The sequence below is a fragment of the Canis lupus genome, chromosome 11, assembly GCF_003254725.2.
Source record: "Canis lupus dingo isolate Sandy chromosome 11, ASM325472v2, whole genome shotgun sequence".
NCBI classification, from domain to species: Eukaryota; Metazoa; Chordata; class Mammalia; order Carnivora; family Canidae; genus Canis; species Canis lupus.
Genome location: NC_064253.1, coordinates 52,434,149 through 52,453,534, shown reverse-complemented (window position 1 = coordinate 52,453,534; position 19,386 = coordinate 52,434,149). Strand labels below are relative to the sequence as shown.

General features: G+C 43.1%; 1 protein-coding gene across 9 annotated transcripts in view; it reads right to left on the bottom strand.

Moving 5' to 3' along the window:
- Positions 1 to 16,302, bottom strand: part of MELK (maternal embryonic leucine zipper kinase) — a 95,025-nt gene extending 78,723 nt beyond the window's left edge. For 3 of the 9 annotated variants that reach the window (XM_049116268.1, XM_049116275.1, XM_049116274.1), the window contains exons 1-5: positions 15,859 to 16,298; positions 9,836 to 9,931; positions 7,171 to 7,256; positions 6,473 to 6,589; positions 6,310 to 6,354 (exon numbers count right to left, since the gene is read on the bottom strand). In XM_049116268.1, coding sequence (XP_048972225.1) covers positions 6,310 to 6,354; positions 6,473 to 6,589; positions 7,171 to 7,256; positions 9,836 to 9,893 — 306 coding nt within the window. In that variant the 5' untranslated portion in view covers positions 9,894 to 9,931; positions 15,859 to 16,298. Of the gene's footprint in view, positions 1 to 6,309; positions 6,355 to 6,472; positions 6,590 to 7,170; positions 7,257 to 9,835; positions 9,932 to 15,858 lie in introns of all 9 variants that reach the window. The other 6 variants (XM_049116269.1, XM_049116273.1, XM_049116270.1 and 3 more) reach the window with 6 other exon arrangements.
- Between the last annotated feature and the right edge of the window lie 3,084 nt (positions 16,303 to 19,386).

The window sequence follows — 19,386 nt, the reverse complement described above, 5'->3', positions numbered from 1 at the left end:
AAGGCATCGGACTCTTGATTTCAGCTCAGGTCATGATCTCAGGGTCCTGGCTCTGAGCCCCAAATCAGGCTCCTTGCTCAGCGGAGGTCTGCTTCTCCCTCTATGCTCACGCTCTCTCTTGCTCACTCTCTCTCAAGTAAATAAATAAAATCTTTAAGAAAAAATAAAGTGTCATTCACCTAAAAAAAATTTTTTTTTAATGTCATATGCTTAAAATGTGTGGGAGGGCATGGCAGAGTGGCTGGGTGGCTCAGTCAGTTAAGCGTCTGCCTTCAGCTCAGAACATGATCCCAGGGTCCTGGGATTGAGCCCCACATCAGGCTCCCTATTCGGTGGAGAGTCCGTTTCTCCCTTTTTCTCTCCCTCTGCTTCTCCCCCTGCTTGCTCTCTTTCAAATAAATAAATTTTTTAAAATGTTAAAAAATAAATAAATAAAACAATCTCCAGTATTAAGTGAAAATAGCAAGGGATAAAACAGTATACACTGATGTACTGACTTGTATGCTGAACAAAAGACACCAAACACAAAAATCTTCATAGGTAACATTAATCTAGTGACAAAAAATGAAACCATTAATCACTGAAAAGAGTAGTGGGCAGGTGGGATTATAGGGATTAACTTCAAAGGGTCAGGAAGGGGCGCCTGGGTGGCTCAGTGGTTGAGCATCTGCCTTTGGCTCAGGGCGTGATCCTAGAGTCCCAGGATTGAGTCCCACGTCAGGCTCCCTGCATGGAGCCTGCTTCTTTCTCTGCCTATGTCTCTGCCTCTCTCTGTGTCTCTGATGAATAACTAAATAAAATCTTTTTTTTTTAATAAATAAAGTTCTACTTATTTAAATAATCTCTACACCCCGTGGAGGGCTTGAACTCACAACCTTAAGATCGAGAGTCACGTGGTATAATGAGTAAGCCAGCCAGATGCCTCAATAGTTAATTTTTAAAAATGCTATCCAGTAAGATTTACACAAAGAAAAGAGCCTATTTTATATTCTCAAATAAAGAAATGCAAAACAAAGTGAAATAAAAACATTAAAAACCTCTATGAATGTACATAAATGGTCTCCAAGCTAAAATATTAAGTGCCAGGGGAAAAAAGGTACAGAACATTATAGTAGGTGACCATTTGTGTGACAGAAACTAATATGTCACATGCATATTTATATATATTTATACATAAATATATGCAAACATATGTATACACACACAAGCATATAAGATATATGCAGGGGGATCTCTGGGTGGTGCAGTGGTTTGGCGCCTGCCTTTGGCCCAGGGCGCGATCCTGGAGATCCGGGATCGAATCCCACGTCAGGCTCCCGGTGCATGGAGCCTGCTTCTCCCTCTGCCTGTGTCTCTGCCTCTCTCTCTCTCTCACTGTGTGCCTATCATGAATAAATAAAAATTAAAAAAAAAAAAAAGATATATGCAGGGATTTAAGTACAATTGACCCTTGAACACATGGGTTAAGAGTGCCAACCACCCTGACAGTTGAAAATCTGCATATAATGTTTTTTTTATCTTAATTCCAATATAGTTAGCATAGTGTTTTATTAGTTTCAGGTGTACAATATAACGATTCAATAATTCAATACATTACTCGGTGCCCATCAGGACAAGTATACTTTTTTTTTTTTTTTAAGATTTTATTTGGGGATCCCTGGATTTCTCAGTGGTTTAGAGCCTGCCTTTGGCCCAGGGCATGATCCTGGAGTCCTGGGATCAAGTCCCGCATCAGGCTCCCTGCATGGAACCTGTTTCTCCCTCTATCTGTGTCTACCTCTCTCTCGGTGTCTCTGATGAATAAATAAATTAAATATTTTCAAAAAATTGGTCTTGGATAAAAATCATCTTATTTATTCATGAGAAACTGAGAGAGAGAGAGAGAGAGAGAGAGAGAGAGAGAGAGAGAGACAAGGCAGAGGGAGAAGTAGGCTCCATGCAAGGATCCTGATGTGGGACTTGATCGGAGGACTCCGGGATCACCCTGAGCCAAAGGCAGATGCTCAACCCCTGAGCCACCCAGGCATCCCAGGAAAAGTATACTCTTAAACTCCTTTGCCTATTCCACCCATCCCCTCACCTACCTCCCTTCTGGTAACCATCAGTTTGTTCTCCATAGTTAAGAGTGTTTTTGGTTTGTCTCATTTTCTGTTCATTTGTCTCTTAAATTCCACATATGAGTGAAATCATATGGTATTTGTCTTTCTCTGACTTACTTCACTTAGCATACTACTCTCTAACTCCATCTATGTTGTAGCAAATGACAAGATTTCATTATATTTTATGGCTGAGTAATATTCCTCTGTGTGTGTGTATGTGTGTGTGTCTTCTTTATCCAATCATTTATCATCTTTAAAAAAAAAAAAAAAAAGGGGGGGGATCCCTGGGTGGCACAGCGGTTTGGTGCCTGCCTTTGGCCCAGGGCGCGATCCTGGAGATCCCGGATCGAATCCCACATCGGGCTCCCTGCATGGAGCCTGCTTCTCCCTCTGCCTGTGTCTCTGCCTCTCTCTCTCTCTCTCTCTCTCTCTCTGTGACTATCATGAATAAATAAATAAAATCTTTAAAAAAAAAATCATTTATCAATGCTGCTACCATAATTTGGCTATTATAATTAATGTTGCAATAAACATTGGAGTACATATATCTTTTCAAATTAGTGTTTTCATATTCTTTGGGTAATCAGTAGTGGAATTACTGATCATATGGTAATTCTATTTTTAATTTTTTGAAATCTGCATATAACTTTTGACCCTCCCCGAAGTTTAACTATAAACAGCCTACTGTTGACCAAAAGCCTTACCAATAACATAAACTGTCAATTAACACATCTTTTGTGTGTTTTGTGTATTATATACTGTATTCGTACAATAAAGTAAGCTAGAAAAAAAGAAAATCATAAGAAAAAGAAAATATAGGGATCCCTGGGTGGCGCAGCGGTTTGGCACCTGCCTTTGGCCCAGGGCGCGATCCTGGAGACCCGGGATCGAATCCCACGTCGGGCTCCCGGTGCATGGAGCCTGCTTCTCCCTCTGCCTGTGTCTCTGCCTCTCTCTCTCTCTCTCTCTCTCTGTGATTATCATAAATAAATAAAAATTTAAAAAAAAAATTAAAAAAAAAAAAAGAAAATATAGGGGCGCCTGAGTGGCTCAGTTGGCTGGGCATCTACCTTCTACTCGGGTCATGATCCCAGAATCCCAGGATCAGGCCCTCACATTAGACTCCCTTCTCAGCAGAGAGCCTGCTTCTCCCTCTCCCCCTGCTCCTGCTTGCTCTCACTCACTCTTTCATCACTCTCAAATAAATAAAATCTTTCAAGAAAATACATTTACAGTACTGCACTGCAAAAAAATCTGTGGGAGGGCGCCTGGGTGGCTCAGTGGTTGAGTGTCTGCCTTTGGCTCAGATCATGATCCCAGGACCAAGTCCAGCATCAGGTTCCCTGTAGGAAGCCTGCTTCTCTCCCTCTGCCTATGTCTCTGTTTCTCTGTGTCTCGAATGAATGAATGAATGAATGAATATAGATAGATGAATGAATGAATAAATAAATAAATAAATTGGTTGATTAATTAATTTTTTTTTTTTTTTTAGCAATCTGTGGAGGCTCCTGGGTGGCTCAGTCAGTGAAGCATCCCACTCTGCATTTCAGCTCAGGTCATGCTGGGTGTGGAGCCTGCTTAAGAATCTTCCTCTCCCTCTGCCTCTCCATGCCCCACCCCACCCTTTGAAGGAAGGAAGCAAGGAAGCAAGGAAGGAAGGAAGGAAGGGAAAGAAGGAATTTGTGTATAAATGGGCCCATGCAGTTCAAACCCATGTTGTTCAGGATTAACCGTACATGGAAAATCTATAAGAAACACAAGAAAAGTGACTGAGTCAGAGGAAAGGGAACTGGAGGACTGGGATATGGAAGAGAGAGTTTTCCTTTTATTATATATTCCTGGGGTGCCTAGGTGGCTCAGTTGGTTAAGCATCTGACTTTGACTCAGGTCAAGATCTCAGGGTCCTGGGATTATTCAACTAAGCCATGCAGGCACCCCAACATTACAAATTTTTAAATGTGCTTTCGAAACAGAGCTAATCTTTTTTTTTTTAATTTTTATTTATTTATGATAGTCAGAGAGAGAGAGAGGCAGAGACATAGGCAGAGGGAGAAGCAGGCTCCATGCACCGGGAGCCCGACGTGGGATTCGATCCCGGGTCTCCAGGATCACGCCCTGGGCCAAAGGCAGGCGCTAAACCGCTGTGCCACCCAGGGATCCCTCGAAACAGAGCTAATCTATAAAAATGATATACAGTTACAAATTAACTGGCTGAGACTAAAGAAAATGAAACAAGAGATGAATGATGGAAGTTCTAAAGACTTTACATTTTGGGCCAAAAAGGACAGCTAAAATTTGAAAGGTCTGATTCATTTAACACATGTATTGAAGAAGACTACCTATGGACTGTGAGTTGAACTGTGTCCCCCAAAAAGATATGTGTAAGACCTAACATCTGGTACCAATGAACATAACCTTATTTAGATCTTCGTATATGTGGGATGCCTGGGTGGCTGAGCGGTTGAGTGTCTGCCTTTGGCTCAGGGCGTGATACTGAAGAACCAGGATCGAGTCTCCCATTGGTCTCCCTGCATGGAGCCTACTTCTGTCTGTGTCTCTGCCTGTGTGTGTGTGTGTATCTCATGAATAAGAGAAATAAAAGAAAATCTTTTAAAAAATGATCTTTGTAGATGTAATCAAGTCCAGATGAAGTTGTACTGGATCAGAGTGGACCCTAATTCAAGACTATGATATTACATGAAGATGGAAATTTGGACAAAGACACAGACACACAGATAAGAATATGTCATTTAGGGCAGCCCAGGTGGCTTAGCGGTTTAGTGCCACCGTCAGCCCGGGCTGTGATCCTGGAGACCTGGGATTGAGTCCCACATCAGGTTCCCTACGTGGAGCCTGTTTCTCCCTCTGCCTCTGTCTCTACCTCTCTCTCTCTCTCTCTCTCTCTCTCTCTCAGGTTCCCTACGTGGAGCCTGTTTCTCCCTCTGCCTCTGTCTCTACCTCTCTCTCTCTCTCTCTCTCTCTCTCTATCTCAAATAAATAAATAAATAAATAAATAAATAAATAAATAAATAAATCAGTCAGTCAGTCAGTCATTGAGAGACAGAGATAGAGACGGGAGTGCTACAAGCTAAGGAATGAGAGACTATCAATAACTGTCAGAAACTAGGTAGGAAGCACGGAACAGAGTCTCCAGAAGAAACCAACTTTACCCACACCTTGATTTCAGACTTCTAGCTTCCAGAAGTGAGATAATAAATTTTTCTGTTGTTTAAAAAAAAAAAAAAAATTTTCTGTTGTTTTAAACCACCAAGTTTAAAAAAATAAATAAATAAACCACCAAGTTTGTGGTAGTTTGTTCTGGCAGCTCTAGACTAATATGCCATATAAAACTGGAGTGGATCCTTCCCTCTAGGAACAAATTCTAACATTCTGTTCATTAATCCTAATCCCATTAGGAGTGTCTTAAAGGGATGCCTGAGTGGCTCAGTGGTTGAACATCTGCCTTTGGCTCAGGGTGTGATCCCAGGGGTCTCGGGATCAAGTCCCACATCGAGCTTCCTGTGGGGAGCTGCTTCTCCCTCTGCCTATGTCTTAGCTTCTCTCTATGTCTCTCATGAATAAATAGATGAAATCTTAAAAAAAAAAAAAAGTGTCTTAGAAAGTGTGCGTTTACAATGAATTTCCAACTTATATATGTCTACTCAATCTAAATTATTATAGACAGAACTCAAACACATAAGCCACTTAATATTTATTATAATCTTTCAAGTGAAACACACTTTTCACTTAACTATTGATAGAGTATACAGAAATGGTCTGAATATTTGATTTCCCCCAAAATTGATATGGCGAAATCCTAACCCCCAAAAGATAATGGTACTAGGAGGTGGAGCCTTTGGGAAGTGTCTGGGATATGAGGGTGAAGCTCTCCTTAATGGAATTAATGCTCTTATAAATGAGATTCCAGGGATCCCTGGGTGGCGCAGCGGTTTGGCGCCTGCCTTTGACCTAGGGCGCGATCCTGGAGACCCAGGATCGAATCCCACGTCAGGCTCCCGGTGCATGGAACCTGCTTCTCCCTCTGTCTGTGTCTCTGCCTCTCTCTCTCTCTCTCACTGTGTGCCTATCATAAAAAAAAAAAAAAAAGAAAAGAAAAGAAAAGAAATGAGATTCCAGAGAGATCCCTCGGCCCCTCTACCATGAAGGACACAGCAAGAAGGCACCAGCCATCAACCAGAAGGGTCCTCACTTGACCATGCCAGCGCCTTGATCTTGGAATCCCCAGCCTCCAGAACTGTAAAAAATAAACTTCTATTGCTCCTAGGCTCCGCAGCCTGTGATATTTGTTATAGCAGCCCAGTGGACTAAGACGGAGACCAAATACGTTTAGGTCTCTAGACCATACTACTAACCTCAAGAACCATGAATATTTTGTTGGCTGTCTCTAGCACGTGGTAGAGTTGACATATATGCTGATGTCGCAGGTTCTTCAAAGCCTCAATCTCCGTTTTGATCCGAGGCAAATCACTCTGTGACAAAACACATTACATGAACAATAAACCTATTTGGGAAGTGCACCAAGCATTGAGAGCAACAACTTTATTGCTGAGTAGCAAAAGCAACCAATGGCCTCAAAACAAACTGTTCAAAAGTACACAAGGATATAACAAAAATTATCTGTATGGATATTTAAAAAAAGCCTTGAAGGTTTTATGAAACCCTCTTTTATGAACTCTTTTATGAAAGAGTAATTTGATGTGGGTCAGTAGTACAAGGTCCAGAAAAATCAAAACAATCTCAGACTCCCTTAGAGGGTTAGCATTCCAAGCAAGGAAAATAACAGAGACACACCTGTGCTGCCATTTAAGCCATATCAGTGTCCCTTAGAAGCATGTGGAGCTAAAAACTGGTGATGTGAGTGAAAAACACACAGGTCTTCACTGTCTCCATCTTTCAACTTTTCCATGGGACAATTTTAAAAACAAGCCAAAAAAGAGAAAACTATAGAAAAAGTATTCTCATAAAAGTAGTAACCAGAACATTTGAGCAAATTCAGGTTTGAATTTACAAAACTAATCTATACATATTTTGAAAATAATTTTAAACTTACCCCTAGTGCATTTTTATCCATGATTTTTATAGCTACCATTTCTCCAGTAAGGATGTGGCAGGCAAGTTTGACCTTTGCAAAGCCACCTGAATATAAGAAAACGTATTATGAAGAGATAAGTAAGAGTAACCTAAAATCATCATCAGAGCAACCCAAGGACTCAGGCACAAATACCTTTCCACATGCTTTTACTTTTTTTAAGATTTTAAGTAATCTCTATACCCAACGAGAGACTAAAACTTACAATCCTGAGATCAAGAGTTTCACACTCCAGCTGAGTCAGACAGGCACCCCTGCCATTTGCCTTTTTTTTTTTTTCCGCCATATGCTTTTAAGAAGCTCTATCAATCCATATCCTCCTGGAAATTTGTGGTTCTTTCTTCCTATTGCTTCTAAAGTGCTAGCCATGACCCTAACCTCTCCTCATTCAATATCTAGATGAAGATTTTTTTTACCATGATAGTATCTTTAACTTTATTTATTTATTTTTAATTTATTTATTCATGAGAGACACAGAAACAGAGAGGCAGAGACATAGGCAGAGAGGGAGAAGCAGACTCCATGCAGGGAGTCCGATGGGGGGTCTTGATCCCAGAACTCCAGGATCACGTCCTGAGCCGAAAGCCACCCAGGCATCCCATATCTTTAACTTCAGATTGAAGAAACAGGAAACCAATTCACTACTTAGAAATCTGCTTCATAATTAACATTGCAATTAAATTTGCTTTATAATTGGGGATCACCGGGTGGCTCCATGGTTTGGCAGCTGCCTTCGGCCTGGGGTGTGATCCTGGCGTCCCAGGATCGAGTCCCGCATCCCGCCATCAGGAACCCTGCATGGAGCCTGCTTCTCCCTCTGCCTGTGTCTCTCTCTCTGTCTCTCTCTCTCTGTCTCTCATGAATGAATAAATAAAAATCTTTAAAAAAATTTTTTTGCTTTATAATTTACACCACTAGAATATAAAGTTGCTGAGAAAAAGACAGTAGGAAACATCCACTCAGTTTTCGTTTTTGTTTTCCACTCAGTTCTAAAACTGGATCAGAAGCAGGATATTGTTTCAAAACTGTATCAAAAGGTAGATAAATGTCCACACATCAGTATCTAAAAGAAATTGCCAACTTAACATTTCTAAAAAGAAGCTATGGTCTTCCCCATCTCAGTAAATGGCAACTCAACATTTCCCAAAAATCTTGAGCCCTTCTCCTTTATCTCACACTCCATATCCAACCCATCAACAAATCCCATTGATTCTGGGGCACCTGGGTGGCTCAGTAGTTAAGCGTCTGCCCTGGGCTTAGGTTGTGATCCCGGGGTCCTGGGATGGAGTTCTGCATGGGCTCCCCGCAGGGAGCCTGCTTCTCCCTCTGCCCATGTCTCTGCCTCTCTCTGTCTTTCATGAATAAATAAAATCTTTAAAAACAAAAACAGGGCAGCCCCAGTGACACAGCGGTTTAGTGCCTCCTGCAGCCCAGGGTGTGATCCTGGAGACCGGGGATCGAGTCCCATGTCGGGCTCCCTGCATGGAGCCTGCTTCTCCCACTGCCTGTGTCTCTGCCTCTCTCTCTCTCTCTCTCTCTCTCTCTCTCTGTCTCTCTGCGTGTGTGTCTCTCATGAATAAATAAATAAATAAAATCTTAAAATAAATAAATAAATAAAAATTAAAAAACAAAACGAAAACAAAGGGATGCCTGGGTGGCTCAGCTGTTGAACGTCCTCCCTGGGCTCAAGTCGTGTTCCCAGGGTCCCAGGATCAAGTCCCACATCGGGCTCTCCACAGAGAGCCTGCTTCTCCCTCTGCCTGTGTCTCTGTCTCTCTGTGTGTGTCTCTCATGAATAAATAAATAAAATTTGAAAAAATAAAAACAAAAACAAATCCCATTGGTTCTGTCTTCAAAACATATCAGTTGTTACCTTGGGGGAAAAGAAGCAGGTACTGACTGGAAAAGTTCTGTCTTGATCTGAACAGGGAACATATACATAAAACTCCATGGAGATGAGTGTACTTTGCATATTGTATTGTGTTGTACCTCAATAAGTTAAAATACACAGACACGTACAGAATCCCATTCACTATATTCACTGCTATCACCCTCATTCAAGTCACCATTATCTCCCGTATCACTCACCTGAATCATTGCAATAACCACCTAACACCTCTCTGCTTCTGCTCCTGCCTTTCCCAGCCCAAGTTTTTCACAACTAAGCAGCCAGAGTGATCCTTAAAAACAAAGGTCAGATAGATCACTCCTTGGCTCAAAACTCTCTAGTGACTTTCATTCTAAATGAAATGACCTATAAGGCCTCTCCTACTACTCCCCTCTTTCTTTTTTTTTCTTTTCTTTTTTTAAATATCTTATTTATTTATTCATGAGAGACACAGAGAGAGGCAGAGACACAGGCAGAGGGAGAAGCAGGCTCCCTGTGGGGAGCCCATGCGGGGATTCAATCCCAGGACCCCAGGATCACAACCTAAGCCAAAGACAGACTCTCTCAATCACTAAGCCAGCCAGGTGCCCCTACTCTCCTCTCTCTTGTTCCACTTTTTCTTTCTAAAGTAGGTTGAAGAATTTTAAAATTAAACTGAAAAGCTCATGACTTCCCAAATACACTATATTCTCAAACAGTTGATCTGTCCTCTGCTTCCAAGAAAAAAAAAAAAATTACCTGTCCCAATAGTTTCATATAATTCATAGTATTTGAGAAGTTCATCATAATCTTTCATAGTCCTCCTGGAGGTTTATACAAAATTACAAAAAGAACCTATAAGACAGAAATAGTACATGATCAAAAAATGAACTACTATGAGATTATCTCCTCCACTCTCATAAGTGCACATATAAATATGTCACAGACATATAAATGATACCAAAAAAACTGATTAGCTATATGGTTAAAAAAAAAAAAAAAAAAAAAAACTGGATCCCTATCTCCTACCATATGTAAAAGTCAACTTCAGATCCAGGAAAGACTTATATTTGAAAGATAAACCTTTAAAAAAATTTAAAGAATAAAAAAATACATTAAACATTAAAATTAAGAACTTTTACATGTCTAAAGATATCCTTAAAAAAAAGAAAACCATAAATGTGAGAAATATTTGTAACATTTATAAACCATGGATTTTTATCCAGAATATACTATATAAAATATAGAGACAACCCAAAAGAAAAAAGCAAATGAAATTAAAAGGCATTTCATAAAGAAACACAAGTTACCAATAAAAAAATGTTCAATTTTATTAGTCATCAGGGAAATGCAAATTAAGATTTCAATGATATACAATTTTAAGAAACATACAATGAGTTACATATTTTATTACTATGCTCCACAACTTATATGTGTTACATACACAGTTGATTCTTGAACAATGCAGGAGTTAAGGGCATTGGACTCCCTTGCACAGTCAAAAATCCACATAGAACTTTTGACTCCCCCAAAACTTAACAGCCTACTGTTGACAGGAAGCCTCATCAATAACATAGTCAATTAACACTTATTTTATATCCTATATGTATTATATACTTAATTCTTACAATAAAGTAAGCTAGAGAAGAAATGTTATTAAGAAAATTATAGGGAATCCCTGGGTGGCGCAGCGGTTTGGCGCCTGCCTTTGGCCCAGGGCGCGATCCTGGAGACCCGGGATCGAATCCCACGTCGGGCTCCCGGTGCATGGAGCCTGCTTCTCCCTCTGCCTATGTCTCTGCCTCTCTCTCTCTCTCTGACTATCATAAATAAATAAAAAATTTTTAAAAAAAAGATAAAATATAAAAAAAGATAAAATATATATATGCATATACATATAAGTTAGTTGTAAAAAGATCTTAGGAAAAAAATTTAAAAATAAAAAGGTCTTAGGTAGATCTGGTTTGATTTTTGTCAGTTTTAAAATTAAGTAGAATTACAAAAAATCATGGGGATGGAGACACCTGGGTGGCTCAGTGTTTGGGTGTTGCCTTCGGCTCAGGGCACAGTCCTGGGGTCCCAGGATCGAGTCCCGTGTCAGGCTCCCTGCACGGAGCCTGCTTCCCCCTCTGCCTATGTTTCTGCCTCTCTCTCTCTCTCTCTGTGTCTCTCATGAATAAATAAATAAAATCTTAAAAAAAAAAAAATCATGGGGATGAGTAGGGCCCTGTTGTGTACATGATACATAAGATCACACAGCTTATGTATCAGCTTTATCTTATTTGTGGAGGATATGCTGTTTAACTAGAGATTAGCAGTATATAGGGCAGAAGTGCTAGTGCAATCACTGTCAACCCTGATTTTCTTTTATTCACTTATCATACAGATGTGTTTACTGAACACCTACAATGTATCAGACCTGCATTTTACACTAACTCTAAAACAGAGAAGAAATGCAGTCCCTACCCTCATGAATCTTACATTCTAGCAGAGAAGACAAAAAGCAAATAAACAGATAATACATAATTAAAAGCTATCATAAATACTGGGAAAGAAATAGGCAATAGTGGTCAGAATGGGTTGCTGAGAAAATACTGTTTAAGCCAAGATCCAATTTAAAGGTTGAAAAGTGAGAAAAAGAAAATCAACCTCAGGTAATGAAATTGGAGGAACTGTTAAAATGATAATGATCCTGGGGCACCTGGGTGGCTCAGCAGTTGGGCATCTGCCTTTGGCTCAGGTCGTGATCCCGGGGTCCTGGGATCGAGTCCCATGTGGCTCTCCACGGGGAGCCTGCTTCTCCCCCTGCCTATGTCTCTGCCTCTCTCTCTGTGTCTCTTATAAACAAATAAAATATTTTTTGAAAAATGATAATGATCCTTACTTAGACTCACCACTATTTTCTCACCAATATCCTCCCACCTCCTGCTTCCTTAAGACACCCACCTGCTGAACGGCCACAGCTTTTTGACAGTATTCATTCTAAAACTGGTCCTTGCTTCCCTAATCCTTTCTTAAAATCACCAGCACAAGCTCAAATCCTATAAGCCCCTTTTCGGTTCCTAGGGAGTATTATTTCTTAATGGTCTTTGTTCAGTAGGCCTCAACAGAAGTTGTGAACCCATAAAGGAGAGGAAGGATATTCTAAAAAGAGGGAATTTAGGTGCAAAGATCCCAAGGGAAAAAAGTCAACATGTACTGAACTAAAACTGCTTTTAGAGGTACCATCAACTGGAAATGCAGATTTGAAGCTGAGACAACAGATGAGCCACATGGAAAAAAGAATATTGGTGTTCTCTCTCTCTCTCATATTACACACAAAATCAATTATAGTTTGTATAAAGACTTAAAAGTGAAAGACAAATCTTTAAAATGTAGACAGCTAAAGTCTTGCCCATACCAGGCCTATAGCCAGGAGTGGAAAAAGGCAGAAAGGAAAAAGAAAAGAAAGAATTAGAAGAATATAGTTTCATGGAAGCCAAGAAAGAAGAAAAAAGTAAAACGAGTAAAAGAAAGTTTCTAGGGAGTAGATTTCTAAAGTTTTCTAAAAGTGTTCATACATAGGTCAAGTCCTACAGCTTGAGTCTCAGTACTGCAAAGTGGAGCTTTCTTTATGGATAGACATGAGGTGAAAGATCTGTGAACCCACACAGGAATGGCTCCTCTAAGACGCTCTCCTTCCCAGAGGCTAGTGTGGAAGGACAGGACTGGGGGATTTCAACCTTGGGAAGAGAGGCCCCAACACCCCTTAGAAAGCCAAGCAGGAAGCAGGAAGCCCAGGCAAGTGAAGGTCACTGAGTCAGGCACAAATAATCTCCCATATAATCCAGCACAGCATATCAGGACCCTAGAGTTCACAAAGGAGTTTGAGGCCAATACCTGGGTAGTAACGAAATTCTCCTTTGCCCAACCTGACCCCTGTGCACAGATCTCCCCTGGTGACCTAGCAGCGGACTAGCTATGGCAAAACAGGCCAGGATCCTCAGACCCCATTCTCTCTAACATTTTGAAAAATTAAGTGAGTACATGCATATCCAATTGGGGCTTCGGAAGCGAAGTTCCAGGTGGAAAGGGCAAAGCTCATACATCTTGATCACTGACTCTCAGTAGTAGAAGTCTGGTATTAGTGCTCATTTCTAGAAACCTGACAGTCTCCCTTCACCCACAGGCAGAGTTCTAGCAAAGCCGCCACAAAATGATGAGTGGCCAGCACCATGTTCACTCTGTTCCTCATCCGGTCTCATCCAGAATTGAGTAGCCAGCACATTACAAAGCCTTAAAAACGGTCATGACTTTGGAAGATCTAAAATGCAAGTTCCACTTCAGGAGTGCAGGGAGTTGGGACGCCTGGGTGGCCCAGTGGTTGAGCATCTGCGTTTGGCTCAGGTCGTGATCCCGGGGTCCTGGGATGGAGTCCCACATCGGGCTCTACACAGAGATCCTGCTTCTTCCTCTGCGTCCTCTGCCTGTGTCTCTGCCTCTGTGTGTGTGTGTCTCTCATGAATGAATAAATAAAACTTTTTTAAAAAGGAGTGCAGTGAGTTTATTTAAAGAAAAAAAAAAGACAAAGTAAAAGGAGAGATCCTGAGTACAGTGAGGATGAGGTATCATCTTAAATTGAGGTAGAGAAAAAAACTGAATCTGAATGAAATAATCAAAAGCGCAAGAGCTACAAACAATATTTTTTCAAATATTCTCTTAAATCTCCTTTTAAAATGCTTAAAGCTGGGCAGCCCGGGTGGTTCAGTGGTTTAGCGCCGCCTTCAGCCCAGGGCCTGATCCTGGAGACCCGGGATTGAGTCCCACATTGGGCTCCCTGCATGGAGCCTGCTTCTCCCTCTGCCTGTGTCTGTCTGTCTCTCTCTCTCTCATGAATAAATAAATAAAATCTTTTTAAAAAGTAGGCTATCCAAAAAAAAAAGTAGGCTATCAGGTTCATTAGAGAGCAAAGCCCCAGCTTAGGCAGTATTGGGGTATTGGGGTATTCAGAACACAGAGGCTAAAGAGGAAACACAAAAAGACATTTCAAAGCTTAAAAACCATGAGATGGAAATTGACAGAGGCCTCGCAAAATATAAGAATCCTAATTGCCAAGTGCACATGTTTAAATTCCATGCAAAAGATTGAACTCTGTTGACACATTCAAAAGGAGACAACCTTTTGTATGACCTTGGAATTCACTTCCCCAGATGAGAGATATAAGAATTCACAATTAACACAAATGAGTTTTGAACTTCCAGGTCACAGCCCCAAGTCAACTAGCAAAGATCAACTTACGCCAATATAAGACAAGCACCTTTTCTTTCTCTTGCTTCTCTTTATCTACATCCCCCCCCCCCATCCTCAAATTACACCATATTTTTGGACGAGTAATACAAATGTGGGCCTCAATCAAATCTACTGAATCCAGTAACCATCGTTTTTGCTACTGTAGAAAGTTTGCATTGCAAACTGGTACAAATGACAGCAGATTTTACTTGGCTTTTGTGGAGCTAGTTCTAAATATTCTTAAGTGCTCTGTTTATCCTCTAGACTTTGGAAGTATAGAACATAGGAAGGATGGGGCTGGAGTAACCTAACTGTGTAGCTGCTTAAAAAAGATATTGAGGGCAGCCCGGGGGGCCTAGCAGTTTAGTGCTGCCTTCCACCCAGGGCTTGATCCTGGAGACCTGGGATTGACTCCCACATCAGGCTCCCTCTGCCTGTGTCTCTGCCTCTCTCTCTCTCTCTCTCTCGAATAAATAAATAAAATCTTAAAAAAAAAAAAAAAGATATATGATCATTGTGGAAGGCAGCCTCTCCACTGTGGATAATGTTGAAGAAAACTAGGCCCCACTTAGATACCTGAATGTCGTTCTCAGTGTGACCATATAGAAGAATTGGAGGCATATACATTTAGTATCTTGAACTTCTCTGGGGCAACTGCTTAGGTAACAAAAGGTTTATCACCAAATTTTATAGAAGGGCAACAAATTGGAGGCAATTTCTTACTAATGATATTATCCGGGCTATGCTATTACCTGCGGGGTAATACATTTACCTCATCGATGAGCTTGGTTAAGATACTATGCTGAGGATATTTCAAATAAGAAGTAGAATACCGAATGGTATATAATGTGGCCTTGTAATTGATACATTTAATTAACATCCTGTCCTTCTGCCTCACAGAGGATTCTAGGAGCACCAACGAAGAGGCATTCATTCCTAAAGGCGTTAAGAGATTCATCTGCTCATCTGGCTGGTCCACAGTAGATAAGAAAGGCAGATCCGCTGGTGAAACAAGCCCAGTGATGATGCAGTAAGGGACTTTCTGATTTCTCCCCAAACATGGGAAGCAGAAACCAAAACATGAACAAGAAAGTTGGGGCACACTGACTTCCAAGCAAAACTCCAGGGACCTCTCAAACCCGCCGCCACTCCCCCCCCCTCCCCCCCCCCCCCCGGCCCCATCCCACTACCAAACAGAAACATCAGAGGTGAGGTTCAGGAACAATTACTCATCCTAGGTGCTATAGGACTGATCGCTTTCTTGGGATGCTCTCCTTTGGGAGTGTCCCTTTTTCCCGCTGGTTTCTTGGGGGTACTGCTCCTTTTACTGCTTTGGCAGTCAGGGCATGTCCCTTTTAGCGTGAGCCTTCTTAAGCCACTACTTCGGGACAGTGAAGGGGGAAGAAGGATCCGGACTCTGAAAAGGGGGCGGTAACAACATAACACGTTTCCTCTTGAACTGCACTGCCCCAGTGCACTGCGCTGTAAGAACAGAAATAACTTGGAACCCTTACCCTTCCTTCACCTTCTTCCGCGGAGACAGGGTCACGGACACGTGTAATGTGGGAACTCACGACTCTCCAAGTCCCCTTAGTGGCAAACGCTTTGCCTGCGCCTCATCAATAACTCCGAGTTAGAGACGATCATTATCCCCACTTACAGAGGAGAAAACCGGGGGTCGGGAAGCCCGACTAGATCATCCGGGAAGTGGGCTCGCAAGGTGGGGCTCCGGAGAAATCCTCCAGGTCCCCCGCGCCGCGTTACAGCCGGGACCCCGGCCCTCACCCACGGCGGAGACACTGACCTGAGAGGGGCGGAGGACCGGGAGGGGCGGGGCCGGGCAGAAGCACACCGGAGCGGGCCAGCGGTCCCGAGCCGAGAAGCAAGCGCCCAGAGCCCCTGGGAAGCTTTGGAATTGCCGGGTTCCGGCCGCTTCCGCCCGCCAAGGAAATCAAACCTTCCCGGACCGGAAGGGGCGGGGCGCGCGGGGGCGCGCGGGGGGCGGGGCCGGGCGCGGCGGGAGCGCGCAGTGGCGCTCCGACAGGCCCCGCGCCCCCCGGAAGGGCTGGGCCTGGGAGGGCACCGCAGAGCGGGTCTGGGCCTCCCGAGGCCCCACGACGTAAGGGCCTCGGTTTTCCGTCTGGGTGCGCCTTCACCGGAGGGCATGGAAGGTTCTCCAGGGCGGTGGACGTACAAAGTCTCCACGTTAATCAGCCTGCTCACGCCCTGCTTCCTAGAATCCGTCTACAGGGCAGCGGTTTAGCGCCGCCTTCCGCCCGGGGCGTGATCCTGGAGACCCGGGATCGAGTCCCGCATCCCGCGTCGGGCTCCCCGCAGGGAGCCTGCTTCTCCCTCTGCCTGTGTCTCTGCCGCTCTCTCTGTGTCTCTCATGAATAAATTAGTAAAAATCTTAAAAATGAAATAAAATTGACCTACAGAGAGGTTGCTCGGCTTTGCGGTTCCCCTTTCGTCCTCCCCTTGCCCAGTGGCTCTTCTCCCACCCCGTCAAATGCAAGTCTACCCCTCCTCTCGCCAAATCTAATTTTTTTTTCATTTATTTATGATAGTCACACACAGAGAGAGAGAGACAGAGACAGAGACACAGGCAGAGGGAGAAGCAGGCTCCATGCACCGGAAGCCCGATGTGGGATTCGATCCCGGGTCTCCAGGATCGCGCCCTGGGCCAAAGGCAGGCGCCAAACCGCTGCGCCACCCAGGGATCCCTCCTCCCGCCAAATCTTACGAAAATGTGCTGCCACCTGGAAAAACACCCCCGGAGACCACGTTCATGGTCTGTTAGGTAACTCAAAGGTACGAGAAACGCCAACCAGTTCTCAACGATGGAAGTCTTTTTTTTTTTTTTTAAGATTTTATTTATTTATTCATGAGAGACAATGAGAGAGAGGCAGAGACACAGGCAGAGGGAGAAGCAGGCCTCAGGCAGGGAACCTGATGTGGGACTCGATCCCGGGACCCCAGGATCACACCCTGGGCGGAAAGCAGGCGCTAAACCGCTGAGCCCCCCGGGGAGCCCCGATGGAAGTCTTTCTAATACAGTTCGCTGTCTGATCATGATGTGATGTTCATCGCTGTATGAATTACAGTTGTAATGGTAACTGTCTGGAAGAAAAAAGAATTATAGCCACGGGAAGAAAACGTTCAGTATAAATTTGCATATGTATTTTTTAAATAGACGTTACAATTTGGGGGCACCTGGGTATCTCAGTTAAGCCACTGACTCCTTTTTTTTTTTTTTTTAACGATTTTATTTATTTGAGAGACACAGAGAGAGGCAGTGACATAGGCAGAGGGAGAAACAGGCTCCCTGCGGGCAGCCGGATGTGGGATTCGATCCTAGGACTCGATCCCAGGACCCTAGGACAACGACCTAAGCCGAAAGTAGAGGCTCAACCACTGAGCCACCTGGTGTCCCAAGCCGCTGACTCTTGATTTCTGCTTAGCTCATGATCTCAGGATTATAAAATGGAGGCCCCAGTTGGACTCCACCGTCAGCTTCTCTCTCTCTCCTTCTGCCCCTTCCCCACCAGCTCACACTCTCTCGGCCTCAAAAAACAATAGAGGGGCACCTGGGTGGCTCAGTTGGCTGGGCATCTGTGTTCCCCTAGGGTTGTAACCCCGAGGTCCTGGGATGCAGTCCCCACATTGGGCTTCCTACTCAGCAGGGAGTTTGCTCCGCCCTCCGCCCTTCCCCTCTGCTCCTGATATCTTTCTCTCTCAAATAAATAAATAAAATACTTTTAAAATAAAATAAAATAGACATTACTTTTTTAGAGCAGTTTTAGATTCACAAAGCAAATTTTTTTAAAAGATTTTGTTTATTCATGAGATACACAGAGAGAGTGAGAGAGTGGGACTCCATCCCAGATTCCAGGATCAGGTCGTGAGCTGAAGGCAGACGCTCAACCGCTGAGCCATCCAGGTGCCCCAGACTCACAGCAAATTTAGGGGTAAAGTATAGACATAGCTCCTAAACACTCTGCCCCCACTCATGTATAGCCACCCCTATTATCAATATCCCTCACCAAACCACGAAAGTCGTACATGTGTTACAACTGGTGAACCTACATTGATATATTATCACTCAAAGACCATAGTTCAGGGCTGCCCCAGTGGCTCAGTGGTTTAGCACCGCCTTCTGCCCAGGGCCTGATCTGGGAGACCGGGAACAAGTCCCATGTCCTGCTAAATAAAACTTTTATTTTTTTTTTAATTTTTATTTATTTATGATAGTCACAGAGAGAGAGAGAGAGAGAGGCAGAGAGAGAAGCAGGCTCCATGCACCGGGAGCCCAATGTGGGATTTGATCCCGGGTCTCCAGGATCGCGCCCTGGGCCAAAGGCAGGCGCAAAACCACTGCACCACCCAGGGATCCCTAAATAAAACTTTTATTTTTTTTTTTTTTTTAAATTTTTATTTATTTATGATAGTCACAGAGAGAGAGAGAGAGAGGCAGAGACACAGGCAGAGGGAGAAGCAGGCTCCATGCACCGGGAGCCCGATGTGGGATTCGATCCCGGGTCTCCAGGATCCCGCCCTGGGCCAAAGACAGGCGCTAAACCGCTGCGCCACCCAGGGATCCCTAAATAAAACTTTTAAAAAGGCCTTAGTTCACATCACGATTCCCTCTTGGTGTGTACATGTTACAGTTTTAGACAAATGTATACTGACATGTATCTACCATCATAGTTCATATAGAGTAATTTTACTGTCCTAAAAATTCTCTGCTCTACTTGCCCATGAAGCAGTATAGTCCTTTTTTTTTAAGATTTTATTTATTTATTCATGAGAGACACAGAGAGAGGCAGAGAGAGACACAGGCAGAGGGAGAGGCAGCCTCCACACAAGAAGCCTGATGTGGGACTCGATCCCAGGTCTCCAGGATCACGCCCTGGGCTGAAGGCAGGGCTAAACCTCTGAGCCCCCCGGGCTGTCCCAAGCAGTATAGTCATATACTATATAATATAATAATAATATAATATAATATAATATAATATAATATAATATAATATATAATATAATAT